Source organism: Trachemys scripta, chromosome 7 (genome assembly GCF_013100865.1).
Source record: "Trachemys scripta elegans isolate TJP31775 chromosome 7, CAS_Tse_1.0, whole genome shotgun sequence".
Taxonomy (NCBI): domain Eukaryota; kingdom Metazoa; phylum Chordata; order Testudines; family Emydidae; genus Trachemys; species Trachemys scripta.
The window spans coordinates 73282977-73302211 of NC_048304.1; the positions used below are offsets into that span (position 1 = coordinate 73282977).

The window sequence follows — 19235 nt, forward strand, 5'->3', positions numbered from 1 at the left end:
TGCTCTTTGGCTAGATAGATTACGTACACAGAATACACTTGACTTGACCTACTGCAATATCTCAAGGTCAATATATTGCTCTTCTACATGGTGCATGCCGGAAATCAAAGAATCAATATGTATTGTATAATAGTGCAAAGTCCCTGCTCCCTAAAATCTCAATTTGTTGCTTTTTATGTGGCAGGATAATTTAGATAATTTTCAGTGAATAAACTAATGATTCAAGTCTCTCTATACAAATTATTCTACGTCAGATATAGAAAACGTTTTAAAAAGGTAAATTTTTAAAGAGCAAACATTAAAAATGGAGTTTTTACCTGTAAGTAATACAATATCTCCAGGAAACACTGTAAGTGACCAAAATGCAGCAGCCCGCCACAACACAACCTTCCTCTCTATTTCTGACTGGTCAATAACTACAATAGTTGCTATGGGAACTTTAGAGGAAGATTTTGGTCTTGACTTTATCTCTATTTCTTTGACATGACAAGGATGTACTACTGTGACCAAAACACTGTACTTCTGGCTCTTGCAGCAGCAGTTTTTAAGTAGCAATGGATTCTTCTGAAGTTTCCAAAACTTTGACAATATCTCTTGATCCACTTTTGTTTCAGGACTGGTTGGAGAACAAACCAATTTAGCTCTCTTTGATGTCTGCTGAGTTTTAAGTGTAGAGTAAGAAATACTTAGGACATCTTCAGATATTCGGGCTCTTTTAGAAGAGCCCTTATTATAATTATCTAGTTGGGAGCACAGTATTCCTGTGCTCAATGGTTCAATATGGATCTCATTCAGCAGTTGTTCATCAGCAACACTGACAAGTTCTTGAGAGTCCTCTGCATTTTCCTGAGAACTTGTTTCTCTTCTTGTAGACTCAAGACAGGTAATGTTCCCAGCACTGTCTGAACTGAAAAGTTCAAGGGAGTTTGCAGACTCTTGTTGCTGGTCAGTCTCTGCCACATTAATGCATGCTCCAACAACAAAATTAGTCTGGAAAGATTCATTTAAAACTACTTTATTTTCTCTATATTTTTTTTCTGCTTCTATTCCCTTTAGTTTCATGGCTTCTTTCTGTTCTTTAAAGTGCTTTTGTGCAAGAATGGCAATTTGACTTGATGTCATTATACTAAGAAATTCGGTGTCTGTTGATATCGCAAAGTCTGAACAATCACGCAGTGCTTTTTTTGTATTTGACACCTTTGCTATTTTGGGAAAAAACATTTCCAGGTACTGACTAAGATGTTCATGATGGACACTGTGATTGTCTGATGGAACGTCTTCTTTTCCCATAGACCTTAAATCTATGCTAATCTGTTTAGTACTGGAAACCAAATCAGAAATATCACAGCACTTATCTTCCAGATGGCTGACACCTTTTTCAGAGAGGTTTGGAAAACAGTCATTTGAGGGTTTTGTACACTGTCCATCTGTTTTTGTAAATATACAAGGAAGCTGTTGATATTCAACTTGACACATATTTTTGCATGTGTCTCCATCTCCAGATATTTGATAACCATAGGAAGTTACATCACCAGTCCTCTTCAATGTACTGCCACGAGTTTCCATCCCTTCAACTACACATACACATGATGTTAAATAATCTTCTGCCACTCCAAACCTCCCCGTTTCAGAGTTCACAGAGAAATGATCTCTTGTGTGAACAGTTGGGTCTCTAGGGTCTGGTGCCTGATGTTCCACATGATCCATGCTTTTGCATTTTCCAGCAAAAAGATGGAAGGCATGTTTGTCAGATGAAAGGTGGAGTTCTTTCCATGTTTCAGTAGTGACTACTGAAAAACTCTGTTCCTCTGACACCTCCAGTGGGGTTGGAATGATGGGTGCTCCCAAAAAAATATGGATTTGTGGTCTTCCAGACATGCTTTTTGTATTTTTTTTTTGAGAAAATATAATTTTGTGCAATAAATACAAAATTTCAAATTTTAACATAAAATGCCACAAAACTTCATTAACTTATTTTCCTGGCAGTCATGTTAAAGTTTCAAATAATTAATTCATACAGATAAATATTGTGTTTTATAAATTAACTGGCTAAAGCTATAAATACCACCATTTTATATTTTTGAATAGTCACAGATTCATAATATAGAGAAATTGGAACAAGTTAGTCTGCCCTACAGCTGTATATAGGACTACAATAATAATTAGGCTACATTTTTCATTTTGATACGTGTCACTATGAAACATATGTAAATTTGCAGTGCAAACAAAGAAAAACTGAACAGTCCCAGGAAGCTAAACCTCCTTTATTTCTGTGAAGATTCAAATATCATCATCATCTACTACTTAAAACAATTTAACATGAACTGGTTATTTACACTTTCATTTTATATTGGCAGAAATAAATACCTATATCAGAAATTTCTTACTGCATGATTACCAGTTGATTTCATGTTATGGGGGGAAGGGGGAATTCTCAAATAAATAATAAGTAATTAAAAGGGTTAAATCTGGTTTAAAAAATTACTTTCAAATTGAAAAACTTGCTACTTTAACATAAAAATGACATTGATTATATGACTATTTTATCAAAGCAGGTAATGTTATTGCAGAATTCCTAATACTTTTTCAATACACACTAAAAAAAACCCACACTATATCTGAGTAATTGCTTCAGTAGCAGCTGTTATTCATGTAAGTAATGACACACTGCCTAGGAAGTTACTAATCTCTTCTCCAAATTAACAACACTATGTCCATCTTACACAGTTTGTAAAAAAGGACTCTCAGATTTTTCATCTTTGCTATGAGTCTTCAAATTGAACTGTATGTTGGAATAATACCCCAATCCTGATACTGTCCAAAGATAGCTGCCTAATATGGAATTTCAGGAAAGTGTAGACATCTGCTTATTTCTGTCTAAATGTTTTGGAAGTCATGGAACTGTGAATCCTGTTGAAGTCGCAAGCATAACATCACATGAAGGAAGTTCAGAAATTTGATCCAGCTGCAGATAAAAGAGAGGAAAACATTTAAACACTGCAATAAAAAAAATGATATTTTTTCTTTATCAGTTTCATTTATTTAATATAGTCCATTTCTTAATTGCCCATTAGGGGTCGCCAAACCCTATGACAAACTTCACATTCACAAAATTCATAAAAGGAAACAGGGAAAGGCCGTATAATAGTTCTGTGACACAGAGACTTGTGCTATTTCAGAAGTTGGAATAAAATAGTATGTGATTATGTAGTTAAAGACTTTATTATAATGCCTACACATAAGGCTGAATTAAGGCTGCAAAGGCAACCTCAATTCTGGACTTCCCTAACATTTTAGTGCTTGACTTTTCAACCTTAATAATGTTCTCTGATCGTAGTTTTTAATGTAACAGCATTCAAAAATAAAACAATGTAAAACTTTAGAGCCTACAAGTCCATTCAGTCCTACTTCTTGTTCAGCCAATCACTAAGACAAACAAGTTTTTTAATTTTAATGGGAGATAATTTTGCCCACTTATTTATGTCACCTAAAACTGAGAACAGGTGGGTTCTACTTGATAGTGAGCCAAAGCAGTGCGGACCAACGCACCTTCATTTTCATCATCTGAGTCAGATGCCACACAGAAGGTTGATTTTCTTTTTTGATGGTTTGGGTTCTGTAGTTCCGCATCAGAGTGTTGCTCTCTTAAGACTTCTGACAACATGTTCCACACCTCGTCCCTCTCAGATATTGGACGGCACTTCAGATTCTTAAACCTTGGATCGAGTGCTGCAATTATCTTTAGATATTGCATATTGGTACCTTCTTTGCGTTTTGTCAAATCTGCAGTGAAAGTGTTCTTAAATCTAACATGCTGCGTCATCATCCGAGACTGCCATAAGGTGAAATATATGGCAAAATGCGGGTAAAGCTATAGAGTAGGATACATACTATTCTCCTCCAAGGAGTTCAATTACAAATTTAATTCTATCATTATTTTTTAAATGATCGTTATCAGCATGGAAGCATGTCCTCTGGAACGGTGGTTGAAGGATGAAGGGACATACAAATATTTAGCATATCTGGCATGTAAATTCCTGGCAACACTAGCTACAACAGTACCACGTGAATGCCTGTTCTCACTTTCAGGTGGCATTGTAAATAAGAAGCGGGCAGCATTATCGCCTATAAATGTACAAACTTGTTTATCTTAGCAATTGGCTGAACAAGAAGTAGAACTGAGTGGACTTGTAGGCTCTAAAGTTTTACATTGTTTTGTTTTTGAGCGCGGTTATATAAAAATTAATTCTACATTTGTAAGTTGCACTTTCATGGTAGAGATTGCATTACAGTACTTGTATGAGGTGAATTGAAAAATACTATTTCTTATCTTTTTTACAGTGCAAATATTTGTAATAAAAATAACAGCATAAAGTGAGCACTGTACATTTTGTATTCTGTTTTGTAATTGAAATCAATATATTTGAAAATGTTGTAAAAAATCCAACAATATTTATAATAAATTTAAATTGGTATTCTATTATTGTTTAACAGTGTGATTCAAACTGTGATTAATTGACTACATTTTTTTAATCTAGTTAATTTGTTTTGCATTAATTGCTTCAGTTAACTGTGATCAACTGACACTATTAATTCTGTTCTTGTTCACAGAGTAACAGCTTCATTCTCTTTTTATGGTCCATGACTACTACCTCCCAGGTATTAGCCCATACATTTCTTTTCATTATTTTTAGCTTTGTGTTGCAGGCTGTAGTTTTTCCTGTATACTTTTAATCCTCTTTAAAATATCGTAGCACACTCATGCCTCCCTTCTGCAGTACCTATCCTGTCAAAATGAAGACCAGCCTCTTCTTTTATGATTTGTATTTCCAACACCATTTACTAGGGTGTGTTTCTGTTGACTAGGGTTACCATATTTTGAGTGTCCAAAAAGAGGACACTCCACAGGGCCCCGGCCCTGCCCTGCCCCCAGCCCCGCCCATGCCCCAACTCCACCCCTTCCCCAAAGTCCCCGCCCCAACTCTGCCCCCTCCCCTGCTTCCCGCGAACATTTGATTCGAGGGAAGCCTGAAGCAGGCAGCAGGTAAGCTGGAGGGGGGGGGATGGAGGCGCGGCCCAGTCTGCCCCCCCGCCCCAACCAAGCGGCTCCCTCCGGCGGCCGGCCCTGGCCCCAGCCTGGCTCGGGCCCTGGGGTGCCGGCCCCTGGCCAGGTCCCGGCCCAGCACCCCCAGCCCAGCCCTGCCGGGGCCTGGCCCAGCCCCCGGCCGAGCACTCCCAGGCCAGCACCACCAGCCCCCGGACCCGCACTGCCGGCCCCGCACCCCCGGCCCCGCACCGCCGGGCCCGGCCCGGCAGGCCCCTCCCTATTTTCCCGGACATGTTTGGCTTTTTGGGATTTCCCCCCGGACGGGGATTTGACGCCCAAAAAGCCGGACATGTCCGGGAAAATCCGGACGTATGGTAACCCTATGTTGACAAATGTTATTCCTTTCCCTTAGTATTAAAAGCACCAGCTTGCCAATGCCCCCAGTTCCTGACACATCAGGACTCCTGCTATTTGGATTAGCATCATATTGTACCAGCCAAGACACCAGGGTACAGAGATAAGCAGCCAGGGATTTTCAAACTGGGGGTTGGGGGGAATCATGAGGTGTCAGCCTCCACCCTAAACACCACTTTGCCTCCAGCATTTATAATGGTGTTAAATATATTAAAAAGTGATTTTAATTTATAAGCGGGGGTGTCGCACTCAGAGGCTTGCTATGTGAAAGGGGTCACCAGTACAAAAGTTTGAAAATCACTGAGCTAGAGAGAGGTATCTGGACTTCCAGGAGGCTCTTGTTAGAATTCTAACTCTGAAATGAAAGGGAGATTGAAATGATTTTCCTGCTTCTAATAAGCTCTTTCCTTTGAACACTGCTAAATCATCCCTTACAAAAACGACTTATCCTTGGGTCTCATAAAAATACTTCTGAAGAGCAGATGCTTTGCCTTTGGACAAGGCCAGATTTTGCTGAATGTCAGACATTTTCCAGATACTTCCTTGGAGTAGGATATTCCAAGCCCCCCTATACATGGTCTTCCCTCCCACACTTCAAATAGACATGTTGAAAATAGTATTTCCAGCCACTTCTTTTAGGATAAGTGTGTTTGCCAAATAGCAGTGCCTTCTTTCTCAGTTATGAAAAAAAGTGTTCTTGTCCAAACTGGAAAGCAAACGAAGCCTCTAGTCCCTCTACCTTATCTATCAGCTCATGCATCCCTAGGACACAGTATCTGGGAAAAAACATTCATGAGAATCTATAAAAACAGCTGTAGCACATCAGCGCCAAGGTGCCAATAGTGGAGTTCACTGTATGCTCACTTTGAGATAGGAGATGGAGTCACTTAGGAATGTAGAACACCTCACACTTGCTGTAAAAATTACAGTAATTTCCCTCTCTCTAAGTCTTCTTATGAAACCCCATAGCAGTGAGGATTTTGTTCAGATCTTGAAAGATTCTGGATTACTTTCCCACTTGCAGGTATAGAAACAGTTTAGGACTTATCACACCATATGAAATGGGACGTGTGCAGCACGTGTATTCCCAATATAGATCCATGTGGCACCCCACTTGTTATTTTTCTCCTTGCTGACCCCAAATGTTTTGCACTTATCAGCTTCAGGTCACCTCACCAGCTTCTGACTCACTCCAAATCTGTGTCTTCTCTGCTGTACATGCTTCCTTATATGTAAGTATGTCACCTACTGTGGTGTGCAGTGACAAGTACGCTTTAAAAACCCAAAAGGATTAAGGCCCCACCTTATCTGCTTACTGAACCATATCTTAAAAAAAAAAAAAAAAAAAAGCTACCAGGTTTGTCAGACACAATTTACACTTTAGAAAACCTTGCTGATTTCTATTTGATCATGTAATTTCTTCAAATGTTATGAGATTACTTTCCTTAGGAATATCTCTATCATCTTATCTACCACTGAGGTCAGTTTTTCTGTTGACAATGTCCTAGCTCCTCTTTAGCCTCTTAAAAATTGAGTTATGTCTTTACTTCATTCAGTGTCCCCAATGATGTCTTAAAATTATCTAATACTGGATGAACAATCTCTTTAAGCTTCCATTTCTAGGGTCCTTTCTAGTATTTAACCCATCTGGTCCTAGAATTTTCAGGGATTTAAGACAGTCATAGTTTCACTATCACATCAAAAAAAAAAAAAAAAAAAAAAAAAAAAAAAAAGGATCATTTCCTGGAACTTTTATTTCCACTTAAGGTATCTTGGCTCTAGACACCCGTATGAAAAAAATTAAGAAGTAATTTAATTTTTCAGCTCTTGTATAGGCTATTCCTGTGTTATCAGCCCCCAAGATTCTTTTATTTTATTAATTACTTTATTGTCATAGGCAAGATGAATATTTTACAATAACGCAACCTTTGAAAACTCTCAGAGAAAAAGACTTATCTATCTAAATTGTCCTGCTGCAAAACAAACAATTAAAGGACAAGGCAAGAGGGTGGGATTAAATATAATCAGAGGTGATGGAAAGGAAGCCTAACAAAATGTTTCCAAGGAAAGTCTGGGAGAAGGTTCAGATGCTTGTCACATGGGAAAAGGGAGGTTGTTCCAAGCATATGGGGCAGCCTGAAAAAAGACTTAGGGCTTGTCTACATGGAGAAATTTTCACGGAATAACTATTACTAGCTTATTCCAGAATAATTTTCTGATGTAGACAAGCTGTAAATCTGGCATGAAAGAGACCAAGGAAACATTAAGGAAATAAAAAGGGATCTCAGTTATATTGTGATTATAACCTAATCTCTGGATGCAGCATTAAGTAGGATGACTTCTAAATGTAACAAATTTAATATCTTGTAGACTAGGATGAAAACAAACTTTAAATCCTTATGGGATCAAAGGCACAGACAGAAGGAAGGAAAGGCTGTGCTTCAAAAATGTATGTCCCTGAAGGGCAAAGTCTTTGAAATCTTTGTAAATTTTTGTATGTAGAAATATGTAAACATGTTCCTGTCATATCTGTGGAAACTAGACTGTATACCTCTGAAAAGTTTGGTGAAAAGACAGTATTGGAACTACAGTACAGTCATCTGCCACAAGAGAAAAAGACTGAATGAAATGTGTATGAATCAAAGTTCTCTTATTCAGTTCTCTTACCCGTTTCACCCTCCTGGCAAGGTAAGCTTCTAAGAAAAAGGAGGCCAGTGGATTGTGATTTTGAGATAGTGTCCACCGAACAATTGTGTGCCCACAGTGTGATTCAGTTCTTGGCAAATCTTGATGAGGACATCAGTGGGACAATCTGGTCTCTGGAGAGACGGGATTATTAGATCAGGTACTGTGCTAAGAGAGTGACTTGTTTACAAATCAACACTGCAAGACGTATCTCACCACATATTCATATCTGAAGGTAAACTGTCATTTAAAAATGTCACCAAAATGTAAAGTCATCATAGTTAAAATAAAAACCCAGCGGCTGTTTTCTGTAAATACTTTGTAGGGATTCACCTGGCAGTCTAAAGCAGCTTCTTGCAGTGTTTAGCTGAGAAACAGAAAAATCATTTTAATTAAAGGGATAAATACATAATATTCAAGAATGAAAAAGAAATATCTTAGAAATGTGATGTTGTTTTACACTATTTCCAGCAGTGTGCTGAATACCACGTTTCATACATACTCTGTCTGCAAGATGATTATGCTCAACAACAATCCAACAATCAAGTCTGTGTAAGGAAAAACATTGGTGGAGAATTATAGTCAAACATATGCAGTTCTTTTATTTTGTAATTTTGGCTATGATTAAAAACATGGGAACTAGATTTGTTTTTAATTCCCAGGCACTACTATCTTTAGTTTCCATGAAAAACTGCATCAACATATGAGAATAAAACTGCAAAAGGTAAAATGAAAGAAGCCCAAAGTTAGCTCTTTTCTGTTAATACATGAGAACATGACCTGTATTTATGGCTGTTTATCCCAGTGTAAATTGGTATTTTAGATTAGATGTAAAACTGAGGTCCTGGCAGACTTGTCTTTAAAGGTTCCATAGCATAGATTTTACCAAATTCTAACATAGGTAATTACACTCTACCTATCTAAATTTCCCCTGAAAATTCAACTGGATGAAACATTCTCTTTTGATTTTGCATAATGTTGTCTAAGGCCTGGTCTACACCTGGGGGGGGAGGGCCGGGAAATCAATCTAAGTTACGCAACTTCAGCTACGCAAATAACGTAGCTGAAGTAGACGTACTCAGACCTACTCACCACGGTGTCTTCTCTTCGGTGAGTTGACTGCTGCCACTCTCCCATCGACTCTGCCTGCGTCTCTCGTGGCAGTGGAGTACTGGAGTCGATGGGAGAGCGCTCGGGGGTCCATTTATCGCGTCTAGAGTAGACACGATAAATTGACCCCTGCTGGATCGATCCGGCGGGTAGTGCAGACATACCCATAGAACTTTACGGGTGAAAAGGAGACCTGGTTCTTGCCCCAGACTCCAAAAAACTTACAATTTAAGTTTAGACATAACAAAATAAATGATAAAAATAAACATGGGGGAGGACGAGGTTTATAACAATATGATTATGTACTTTTTTGGTTTGTTGTGGGTTAAAAAGCTCTATGTTTTATTTTAATAATTGTGCTTATTGTTCATAAGTGTGTATTTATAGGGTTTAGGATACATGAGATAAAAGTAGTGAAGTACACACATGGTAAAGGAAGTGGGGTATATCAGAGCACGGGAAAATGGAGGGAAGGAAAGACCGGTTGACATTGAAAGTTGCTTTAATTCCTCCCAGAGGATTTCAGAACTGGGAAAAGTGATAGTCATCTATACGTATGCCTGGGAAAAGTGAAAGTCATCTATGCGTGTCTCTGTACTCGTTCACACACATACAGACAGAGGCCAGGCTCTGCTTTGGGATCCACCTTGGTGAGAGGCACTATATAAATATGTGACTACAATATTTTCAAAGCCATTTTAACATGTTTTCTTCTTTAGACAACTGTTTTTGCATTAATGCCTCAGCTATTACATGATCTAGCAATGTACACATGCCTTATATAAACACAAAGGTATTAAATGGTGACGTGTTTACTGCAATACCAAAATACTGTCAAGCACAGAAAGATCTGTCAGCTGCAGATGGGGGGAAAAAAAAAAAAAACTTGGAATGTTGGCAGGGTGTAATACCGTACAGGTACTGTACAGGCCTGGGGGCATCTTGTGACATTATGTTAAATACTTTTCCTGAAGTGGATTAAATGAGACTGCAATCTGATGATTTTTGTCAACTTTTAATATAGAAACAAAATATTATTTGCATGAAGACGTCATTTACTCTAGCAAGTCATCTATTTTGAAACAATTTTTTTGGTACATGAAAATGTATTCAGAATAAATTTTGCATACATTCTGTATACAGCAATGTAAACATATAACATTGCTTTAAAGATGTCTGGTTCTTATTAAATGACAGAGCAGTTTTCAAAACACCAGAAATCTCCACTATGGGCTGGCAAACTCTCAGTTATGGAATGCTTTAGCAACTTCTCATTAAATGGTCATATTTCTTCTCCATTTTTTTTTCTCTCATCTTTGCTGATAAAGCAAAATATCAACATGTAAATTCAGGTATTCTCCTGTATGAAAGCATAAGCATGGGGAAATAGCTTTACTTTGTGTAATGGCCCATCCACTCCCAGTCTTTATTCAAACCTAATTTAATGGTGTCCAATCTGCAAATTAATTCCAATTCAGCAGTCTCTTGGAGTCTGGTTTTGAAGTTTTTTTGTTGTAATATTGCGACTTTTAGGTCTGTAATCGAGTGGCCAGGGAGGTTGAAGTGTTCTCCAACTGGTTTTTGAATGTTATAATTCTTGACGTCTGATTTGTGTCCATTTAGTCTTTTGCGTAGAGACTGTCCGGTTTGGCCAATGTACATGGCAGAGGGGCATTGCTGGCACATGATGGCATATATCACTTTGGTAGATGTGCAGGTGAACGAGCCTCTGATAGCGTGGCTGATGTGATTAGGTCCTATGATGGTATCCCCTGAATAGATATGTGGACAGAGTTGGCAATGGGCTTTGTTGCAAGGATAGGTTCCTAGGTTAGTGTTTTCGTTGTGTGGTGTGTGGTTGCTGGTGAGTATTTGCTTCAGGTTTGGGGGCTGTCTGTAAGCAAGGACTGGCCTGTCTCCCAAGATCTGTGAGAGTGATGGATTGTCCTTCAGGATAGGTTGTAGATCCTTGATGATGCGCTGGAGAGGTTTTAGTTGGGGGCTGTAGATGATGGCTAGTGGTGTTCTGTTACTTTCTTTGTTGGGCCTGTCTTGTAGTAGGTGACTTCTGGGTACTCTTCTGGCTCTGTCAATCTGTTTCTTCACTTCACCAGGTGGATATTGTAGTTGTAAAAATGTTTGATAGAGATCTTGTAGGTGTTTGTCTCTGAGGGGTTGGAGCAAATGCGATTGTATCGTAGAGCTTGGCTGTAGATAATGGATCGAGTGGTGTGGTCTGGATGAAAGCTGGAGGCATGTAGGTAAGTATAGCAGTCAGTAGGTTTCCAGTATAGGGTGGTGTTTATGTGGCCATCGTTTATTAGTACTGTAGTGTCCAGGAAGTGGATCTCTTGTGTGGACTGGTCCAGGCTGAGGTTGATGGTGGGGTGGAAATTGTTGAAATTATGATGGGTCCAGATGATGAAGACGTCATCAATGTAGCGCAAGTAGAGTAGGGAGTTGATAGGCCGTTACACAAAGTAAAACTATTTCCCCATGCTTACCTCCCCCCCTTCCCACACACTGTTCCTTATATCTCCCTGTCAAGTGCTGGAAATGGGCCATTTTCATTACCACTACAAACAGTTATTTTTTCTCTCCTGCTGACCACAGCTCACCTTAACTGATCACTCTCCTTATAATGTGTATGGTAACACCCATTGTTTCATATGTGTGTGTGTGTGTGTGTGTGTGTGTGTGTGTTCCTTCTGTATTTTCCACTACATGCATCCGATGAAGTGAGCTGTAGCCCACGAAAGCTTATGCTACAATAAATGTTAGTCTTTAAGGTGCCACAAGTACTCCTATACTTTTTTTAGCCTCAATTTACACTAACATCTACCTCTATCCTTCATGATCCTTGTATCCTCACACTTTTTCTGCAGTAAATAAATTACATCACAAACACAGAATTAAGAAGGAGAGATTACAGAAATTATTGTGCAAGGTAAAGAAATTAATTCCCCTCATTTCAAGCTTTCTGCACTTCGATTTTTCTTATGTTCTTTTGAACTTTGGAAAGTTAAGAGGAAGCATTATCAGCCTTTGGTCTACTCCCTAATTCATCTGGCAATGCCACAATAAAGCAATATGCTTTGGCAATACCCAAGTGATTTACTAGGTCAAATGCACTGAACTTTGACAATGCTCTTCATTATCAGTATTCATATGGAAAAATATGTAATATTTTAATGAGGTTCTGGAAAAATCTCTCTATAAATCTGAGTGTGGTGATGGCCCTTTAAAACAGCTCTCTTTGGTAGGTAGTTCTATCACTTATTTACTTCAATAAGTTTCATTACCAGGGTGCTTTCTCTGTCTTTACATGTTTTGCACTCAAAGAAACAAGTCTGAAAAAAAACAAATCAGAATTTCTTATTAAGACTGCAGACCTTTAAAATGATCAGAAAGCCACCTGAGTACCTGCTGACATACCACTGTCATAGAACTAATGCCTATTTACAACACATTTGGTCATGCACACATAGCTTAAAGAGTTAATCACACAAAGATAATAGGACTTGAAACTCAGAGATACTAGCTGAAACCTGAATGCTCCCATCCATTGCTCCTGTTAATGATTACACCATTTCTCAATTTGCAGAAGGGTGCTGTACTCAGAGACCAATGGAAACATAGCTTCTTATCTCTGAAGTGGTCAGAGTCTGATTGACGGGTCAATGATCTATTAAAACACAACTAGCTGCATCAGCAAGTTTTGCATTTGCAATGCACTGCAACTAATCATATCAAATCAGGTAGAGCACATTAATAAGTTTTTCTCCAGCCCACACAATAAGACATTCTCATTTTAACACAACTCTTTTGAAGCCACTATGCCAATGTCATTTATTAGCATTTGAAAAAATGTGTGATCTACCTAACACAATATTCAAGGCAGTTTTAAATATCTATAGTTTTAAACAGATAGATGCTAAACACCATTAAATGAATTTACAAGTCAATATCCATTACCTAACTATGTGTCTCTGCATCCACTAAAGCTAGTATGTTAATCATCACACATAAGACTGAAACCTTCGAAGGGGTCTGACTCAAGCTGAAATGTAATGTGAGTAATGTGTTTTACTCCCTTTAAGTCTCTGAAAAAAAAAAATATCACAGCTCCAATATTGATTCAGAAGGATTATTTCCCTATTTAGAAAAAAAAAAATGACTACAATTCCACCTCATAGTTTCAATATATATCTATAAACACAGAATGACATCCCTAGCCTCTGTTTGCCAGAAACTGGGAATGGGCGACGGGGGATGATGGATCATTTGATGATTACCTGTTCTGTTCATTCCCTCTGGGGCACCTGGTATTTGCCACGGTCGGAAGACAGGATATTGGGCTAGATGGACCTTTGGTCTGACCCAGTGTGGTCACTCATATGTTCAATTGGTAAATAAAAAAAGTCTGGTGGAAATGTACCAAAGGAGATAATAGGAATAGATTCATGTAGTGTATAAAGCTTAATTGTTCTCATTCAATAAATTTTGTGAAAATGCCAATATGTTATTGCACTTGAACCTTTGATCTGTTATTCGGTGACAGCAATAGGTAAGAGCCAGATTGTGAACCCCTTTACTCAGGATGACAGTTACTAACTTGAGTAGTTCCATTTTATTTAAAAGGAGCTATGCAGATTGAGCCCAGCTGAGGATATGGCCCTGTATGTTTCGTGCCTTATAAATAAATTAATAAATTAGAATTTCCTCTGCAGTTGTAAAGGGTGGCAGTGCTTTTATTTTTTGTTCATTTCACTATTACTTCCAGGCCTTTCCCATCTTCAGTTTAAACAAAGATAAGACTGAACTAAACTTCCATTGGCCTAGTGCAAAGTCTTCTTACTAATAATCTCGTTTATCTCACTTTCAAGTTCAGTTCAAAGTAGGGTTTAGAGTCTGTGGTGAAAAATAATCTGCCCTAGGTAGCTAGCGAATAAAAGGTTGGTCAGGTAACGTGTCAGCTACAAGGAGAATCACAATGGGAACAAAGGGGTCAGAGATCACTATGGGATTTGTCTCAGTGGGATCAGGGCTAGCATTGCACTGGGTACAGAGCTGCATGGCATACTGGCACCTTTTTCATGTTCTCCAGAATCAAAGCATTTTTAAAAAAAAAACAAGTCTCTAGCTGTTGTGACTGCTGAGATAGCCTCAAAAATGTGAAGCAAGTGTAATCAATGCACTGACTTTTCCCTGCATTTACAGCATGGGAAATGCTGAAAGATGTAATCTGCACAGACTGTCACATCTGCCCCATTCATTTCAATAAGCATTCAGATGCCAATGATAATCCTTTAAATATCAACATTGGTAACTGCTCATTAATTCAAATAAGAAAGGAGAGGAAGGATCATGTTATGAAGATCTACAGTGACCGCTCATGTTGGCACCACAAGTGAGGTAAGCTAGAGAGTATCACCACTTTTTGTCCCACGCAAATCAGTAAAAAGCCAAGCCCAGGAGCCCAGCAGGGACACTGAGCCCTCTCATGGAGAGACATGCACAAGAAAGGGGCATACAAGTATCAGGAAGGGGAAGCCAGGTAAGATCATATACGTGATCATATTGAACATCTGCACAATATACCAAGTCATGTCTCATATGGGCAGCGCTTGGAAGGGAATCTAGTCCCACCACTAAGTGGGGGTCCAGAAAAATAAGATGATTTCGGATGGTCTGTTGGAGTAGCAGCCATAGCGAGAAATGGTAAGGAATAAAAAAAAAAAAGCTGTGCACACACAAGAGAACTGCATGACTTCTTTTTGTCATCCTCATCCTGCTTTTTTCCTTATCCCAACATCATGGCTTGTAACCACCACACAATGCCTCTCATCTAAACCTTAAATATAAGTCTTTGCACAGAGATTATGACCTTCACTACCTAGCAAAATCAGCTAGCAGAGTTACTTCAGAGTAGCTATTCTCGAATACTGGACATGCTTTTATTCCAGTTATTCTGCTAAAACAGTGTAGTAATTATTCTAGAACAGAGTGTCCACACAAGGGACATTCTATGGGGACAACTACTGTGGAATAATTTATTCCGCGATAGCTATGCTAATCAATCTCCCCACTTAGACAATACCTATGTCTTTATTATTTTCCTGTGAGGCTCTTCTTATAGCAAGGATGAAATTGGCTACTGTAAATAGTACTTACATTTTTCATTGAAATTCAAATCTACATTAATAATGAACAGGAAAGCCATTTATTTTTAACAATATTAAAATCCCCCTCCCCCTCAAAATTATCTACTTAGTATCTCATTTTTGATCCAGACTGATAAAAGCAGATTGGCTACAGGAACTCGAGGTCTGGATTAAAATGTCTGATGGGCCGGATGCAGCCCGTGGACCAAAGTTCGCCCACCCCCGTTCTAAAAGAACAGTCAGTTCAGAAAATGGAGCCTAGAGTTTAAAGCTCACCTCACTGTGAGATACTCCTTTATTTCTTCTTCATAACTCCTTCATACAGTGATTTTACTATTACAATAGCTTACTGAATGGGAAGTAGTCCAATGGGACTACTCAGGTGCTTGAAGTTAAGCATGTAAGTGTCTGCAGGATCAGAACCAGGAGTTTCTCAATTTCTGATCTGCATTTTGTTTTCGCCTACAATGGGCTAATTGATTTTGACTAGTTATTCCCTGAAAATAGACAGCTTACATTTGGATATTTTCAGTTAGAGTTAACTATAATAGACATTATTCATTTTAAAGGCTATTTTATAGTAATAAGGCTGCAAGTTTTGAATATTCAAACATCTGAATATTCTTTCTATTCAGACAACTGAGATGCCTTCCTTTTGTCTTTAAAAATTAGAATAAAAGGAGAAGTTATTTTGTCGTAGCTAAATAATGCCTTTGCTGATTCTTGTAGCATCACTTGCAGGATTTTTCCTTTTGAAAAGAAACAAACATTATTGATTTTTGTTTTGCAATACATACAGCACACACAATTAAAGAGACATGAGCATACAGCGATCATTACAAATAACAGAAGTTAAAAGTCCTTTAGAACAATGACCTTTCAGAGAATGAGAGATAAAGGTAAAAAGTCAGGTAAAACAACTGAAACACACAAAAAGGATGAAATATTCAAATCTTTGACTGTGCTTTGGTATCAGGTGTTCAAGAAAAAAGTATCAAGGTACTCTTTTCTCACACACATCAAGTGCACATTATGACGAGACACACAATTTTCCAAAACCTCAGTTTTGAGGAAGGGAGTTTTGGTGTCCTTCAGACTAGGAGATGCATGATCTTTTAGCTTTCAATAGTATGGATAGATATTAGTTTGGCAAACTAGTTAAGCTTTAACAGAAAACGGATGACTAAGTAACTATCAAACATAGATGACTGCACCAAAGGTGCCTTTTTACATTTTAGATGTAGTTTGCCCCACTTCTTTTCCCTCTTCTTCTACCTTTAAACTAAACTGTGTGCTCTAAGGCAGGGGTTCTCAAACTTTTTCTTTCTGAAACCCTCCTCAACATGCTATAAAAACCTCTATGGCCCATGCGTGCCACAACTGTTTTTTCTGCATACAAAGCCAGGGCGGGCATTAGGGGTTAGCAAACAGGGCAATTGCCTGGGGCCCCACATCACGGGGGGGCCCCACGAATCTACATTGCTCAAGCTTCAACTTCAACCCCGGATGACGGGGCTCAGGGCTCCGGGCTTCAGACCCATGCAGTGGGGCTTCGGATTTCTGCTCTGGACCCCAGTGAGTCTAACACTGCCCTGCTTGGAGGACCCCCTGAAGCCTACTCAGAGCCCCCCAGGGGGCCCCGGACCCCTGGTTGGGAACCACTGCTCTAAGGCAGTGAAGCAAATGGTATTGAAACAAATGCACTTCATTTTGTTTTCACAATGGGTTGATTATATTTCTCTCTGTTAATGAAACAAGCTGCTTGTCAACTTCCTGAATTGCAGACTGCTGACATCTTTGACCTGGTCCACACTTAAAAGTTTTACTGGCATAGCTATGAAAGTTGGGTGTTTGACAAATATCACACCCATATCTGACACAGTTATCCCAGCAAAAGTCCTAGTGTAGTGGCAGTGATACTGTCAAAAATGTCGTTTTGCTAGCATAGCTTATTTTGTTTGGGGGAACTGGTATAAGTTACACCAACAAAATATATCTTTTGCTGGTATAAGCTGTCTCCCCATTCGGAGGATTTGCTGGTATAGCTATACTTCCAAACCCTTTCTTGTGCAGACAAACCCTTTAACTGATCTCTTCCTCTTCGAGCAGTTTCTGAAAGGCCTCAGAATGGGCAGGAATGGTGTCCCTAGCCTCGGTTTTACCAGAAGCTGGGAAATGGGTGACAAGGGATGGATCACTTGATGATTACCTATTCTGTTCATTCCCTCTGAAGCATCTGGCATTGGCCGCTGTCGGAAGACTGGATACTGGGCTAGATGGATCTTTGGTCTTACCCTGTATGGCTGTTCTTATGACCACAAAAGCCACGATAGATCACCATCATCTTCATAGGGCAAAAGAGGTGTGAGCTAAGTCCCTCTCTAGCTGCCCACTCCAGAGGGAATACTCTTGGTCACTTGAGGATTACAGAAACCATTGGCCTGAGCTCCAGCTATCTACTCTTTGACCCTGGGCAGCCTATAAAAACCCTATACAAAAAAACCCTGATCTGTTATCTTACATTTGCCTCTACGAGTGTGTCTTCACTACCCGCCGGATTGGCGGGTGGTAATCGATCTAGACTCGATAAATCGATCCCCAAACGCGCACCCCGTTGACTCCGGAACTCCACCAGAGCGAGAGGCGGAAGTGGAGTACACGGGGGAGCTGCGGCCATTGATCCTGCGCCGTGAGGACCCAAGGTAAATCGATCTAAGATACGTCGACTTCAGCTATGCTATTCTCGTAGCTGAAGTTGCGTATCTTAGATCGATCCCCCCCTCAGTATAGACCAGCCCTAAGAAATGGTCTTCTCCAATGTTCTGTACAGTTCCAAGCATAATGTCAAGAAATAATCTTGATGTTTGGAAAACCCTGATGCCTAGAAGCTATCAGTAGAACAAAAGCAACTTTTATGAAGATATACCAACTTTTACTTATTGGTTTAACTTGCTACAGTACTATGTGGATAAAATACATACATTTCAATTTTCTTTGATCACAATAAACCATAGTTTATAAAAAAAAGTCTCAAAGTGCATCAGTGACAAAATGGAAACCCATCTTTACATAAACTGTTTCCAATAAAGTAATGAAATCTATTAATAACCTAGTACAGTGATTCTCAACCTTTCCAGACTACTGTACCTCTTTCAGGAGTCTGATTTGGCTTGCGTACCCCAAGTTTCATCTCACTTAAAAACTACTTGCTTACAAAATCAGACATAAAAATGCAAGTGTCACAGTGTTCTCCAGGTTCTGGACCTCAACCACCAAGACATTCCATACAGATCACTAAAAGCTGTAGCCTAATTTATATTATTAGAAAGTTTTGGAAGGCTTAACTCAGAATTCAATAACCAACATTTCTAAAAGTAAAAAATAAGTGGATTTTTTTTAATAGTTATGGAAACACAAACAGTGCAAGAAATGGGGATTTGACAGCAGCCTTCAACTACCCGAAAGGGGTTCCAAAGAGGATAGAGCTAGGCTGTTCTCAGTGATAGTAGACGACAGAACAAGGAGCAATGGTCTCAAGTTGCAGTGGGGGAGGTCTAGGTTGTATATTAGGAAAAACTATTTCACTAGGAGGGTGGTGAAGCACTGGAATGGGTTACCTAGGGAGGTAATGGAATCTCCATCCTTAGCGGTTAAGGCTCCCGGCCCGGCGCACCCCCCGGCTCACTCCCCGACCCCGGCTCCCGACCCCGGCTCCCGGCCCCGGCTCACTCCCCGACCCCGGCTCACTCCCCGACCCCGGCTCCCGGCCCGGCGCACCCCCCGACCCCGGCCCCCGACCCCGGCTCCCGACCCCG

The 19235-nt window shown here is 39.5% G+C and overlaps 1 protein-coding gene across 3 annotated transcripts in view; it reads right to left on the bottom strand.

Annotated features, from left to right (window-relative positions):
* The window catches only part of SHLD2 (shieldin complex subunit 2), a 65987-nt gene that overhangs the window by 28322 nt on the left and 18430 nt on the right, over window positions 1-19235 (bottom strand). For 2 of the 3 annotated variants that reach the window (XR_004646533.1, XM_034776693.1), the window contains exon 1: window positions 318-2240. The exons of the other annotated variant lie outside the window; for it this stretch is intronic. Coding sequence is in view for 1 of the 2 variants with exons in the window: in XM_034776693.1 (XP_034632584.1) it covers window positions 318-1947 (1630 nt within the window). In the remaining variant the exon portion in view is untranslated. Of the gene's footprint in view, window positions 1-317; window positions 2241-19235 lie in introns of those variants that run through there. 3 annotated transcript variants of the gene reach the window in all.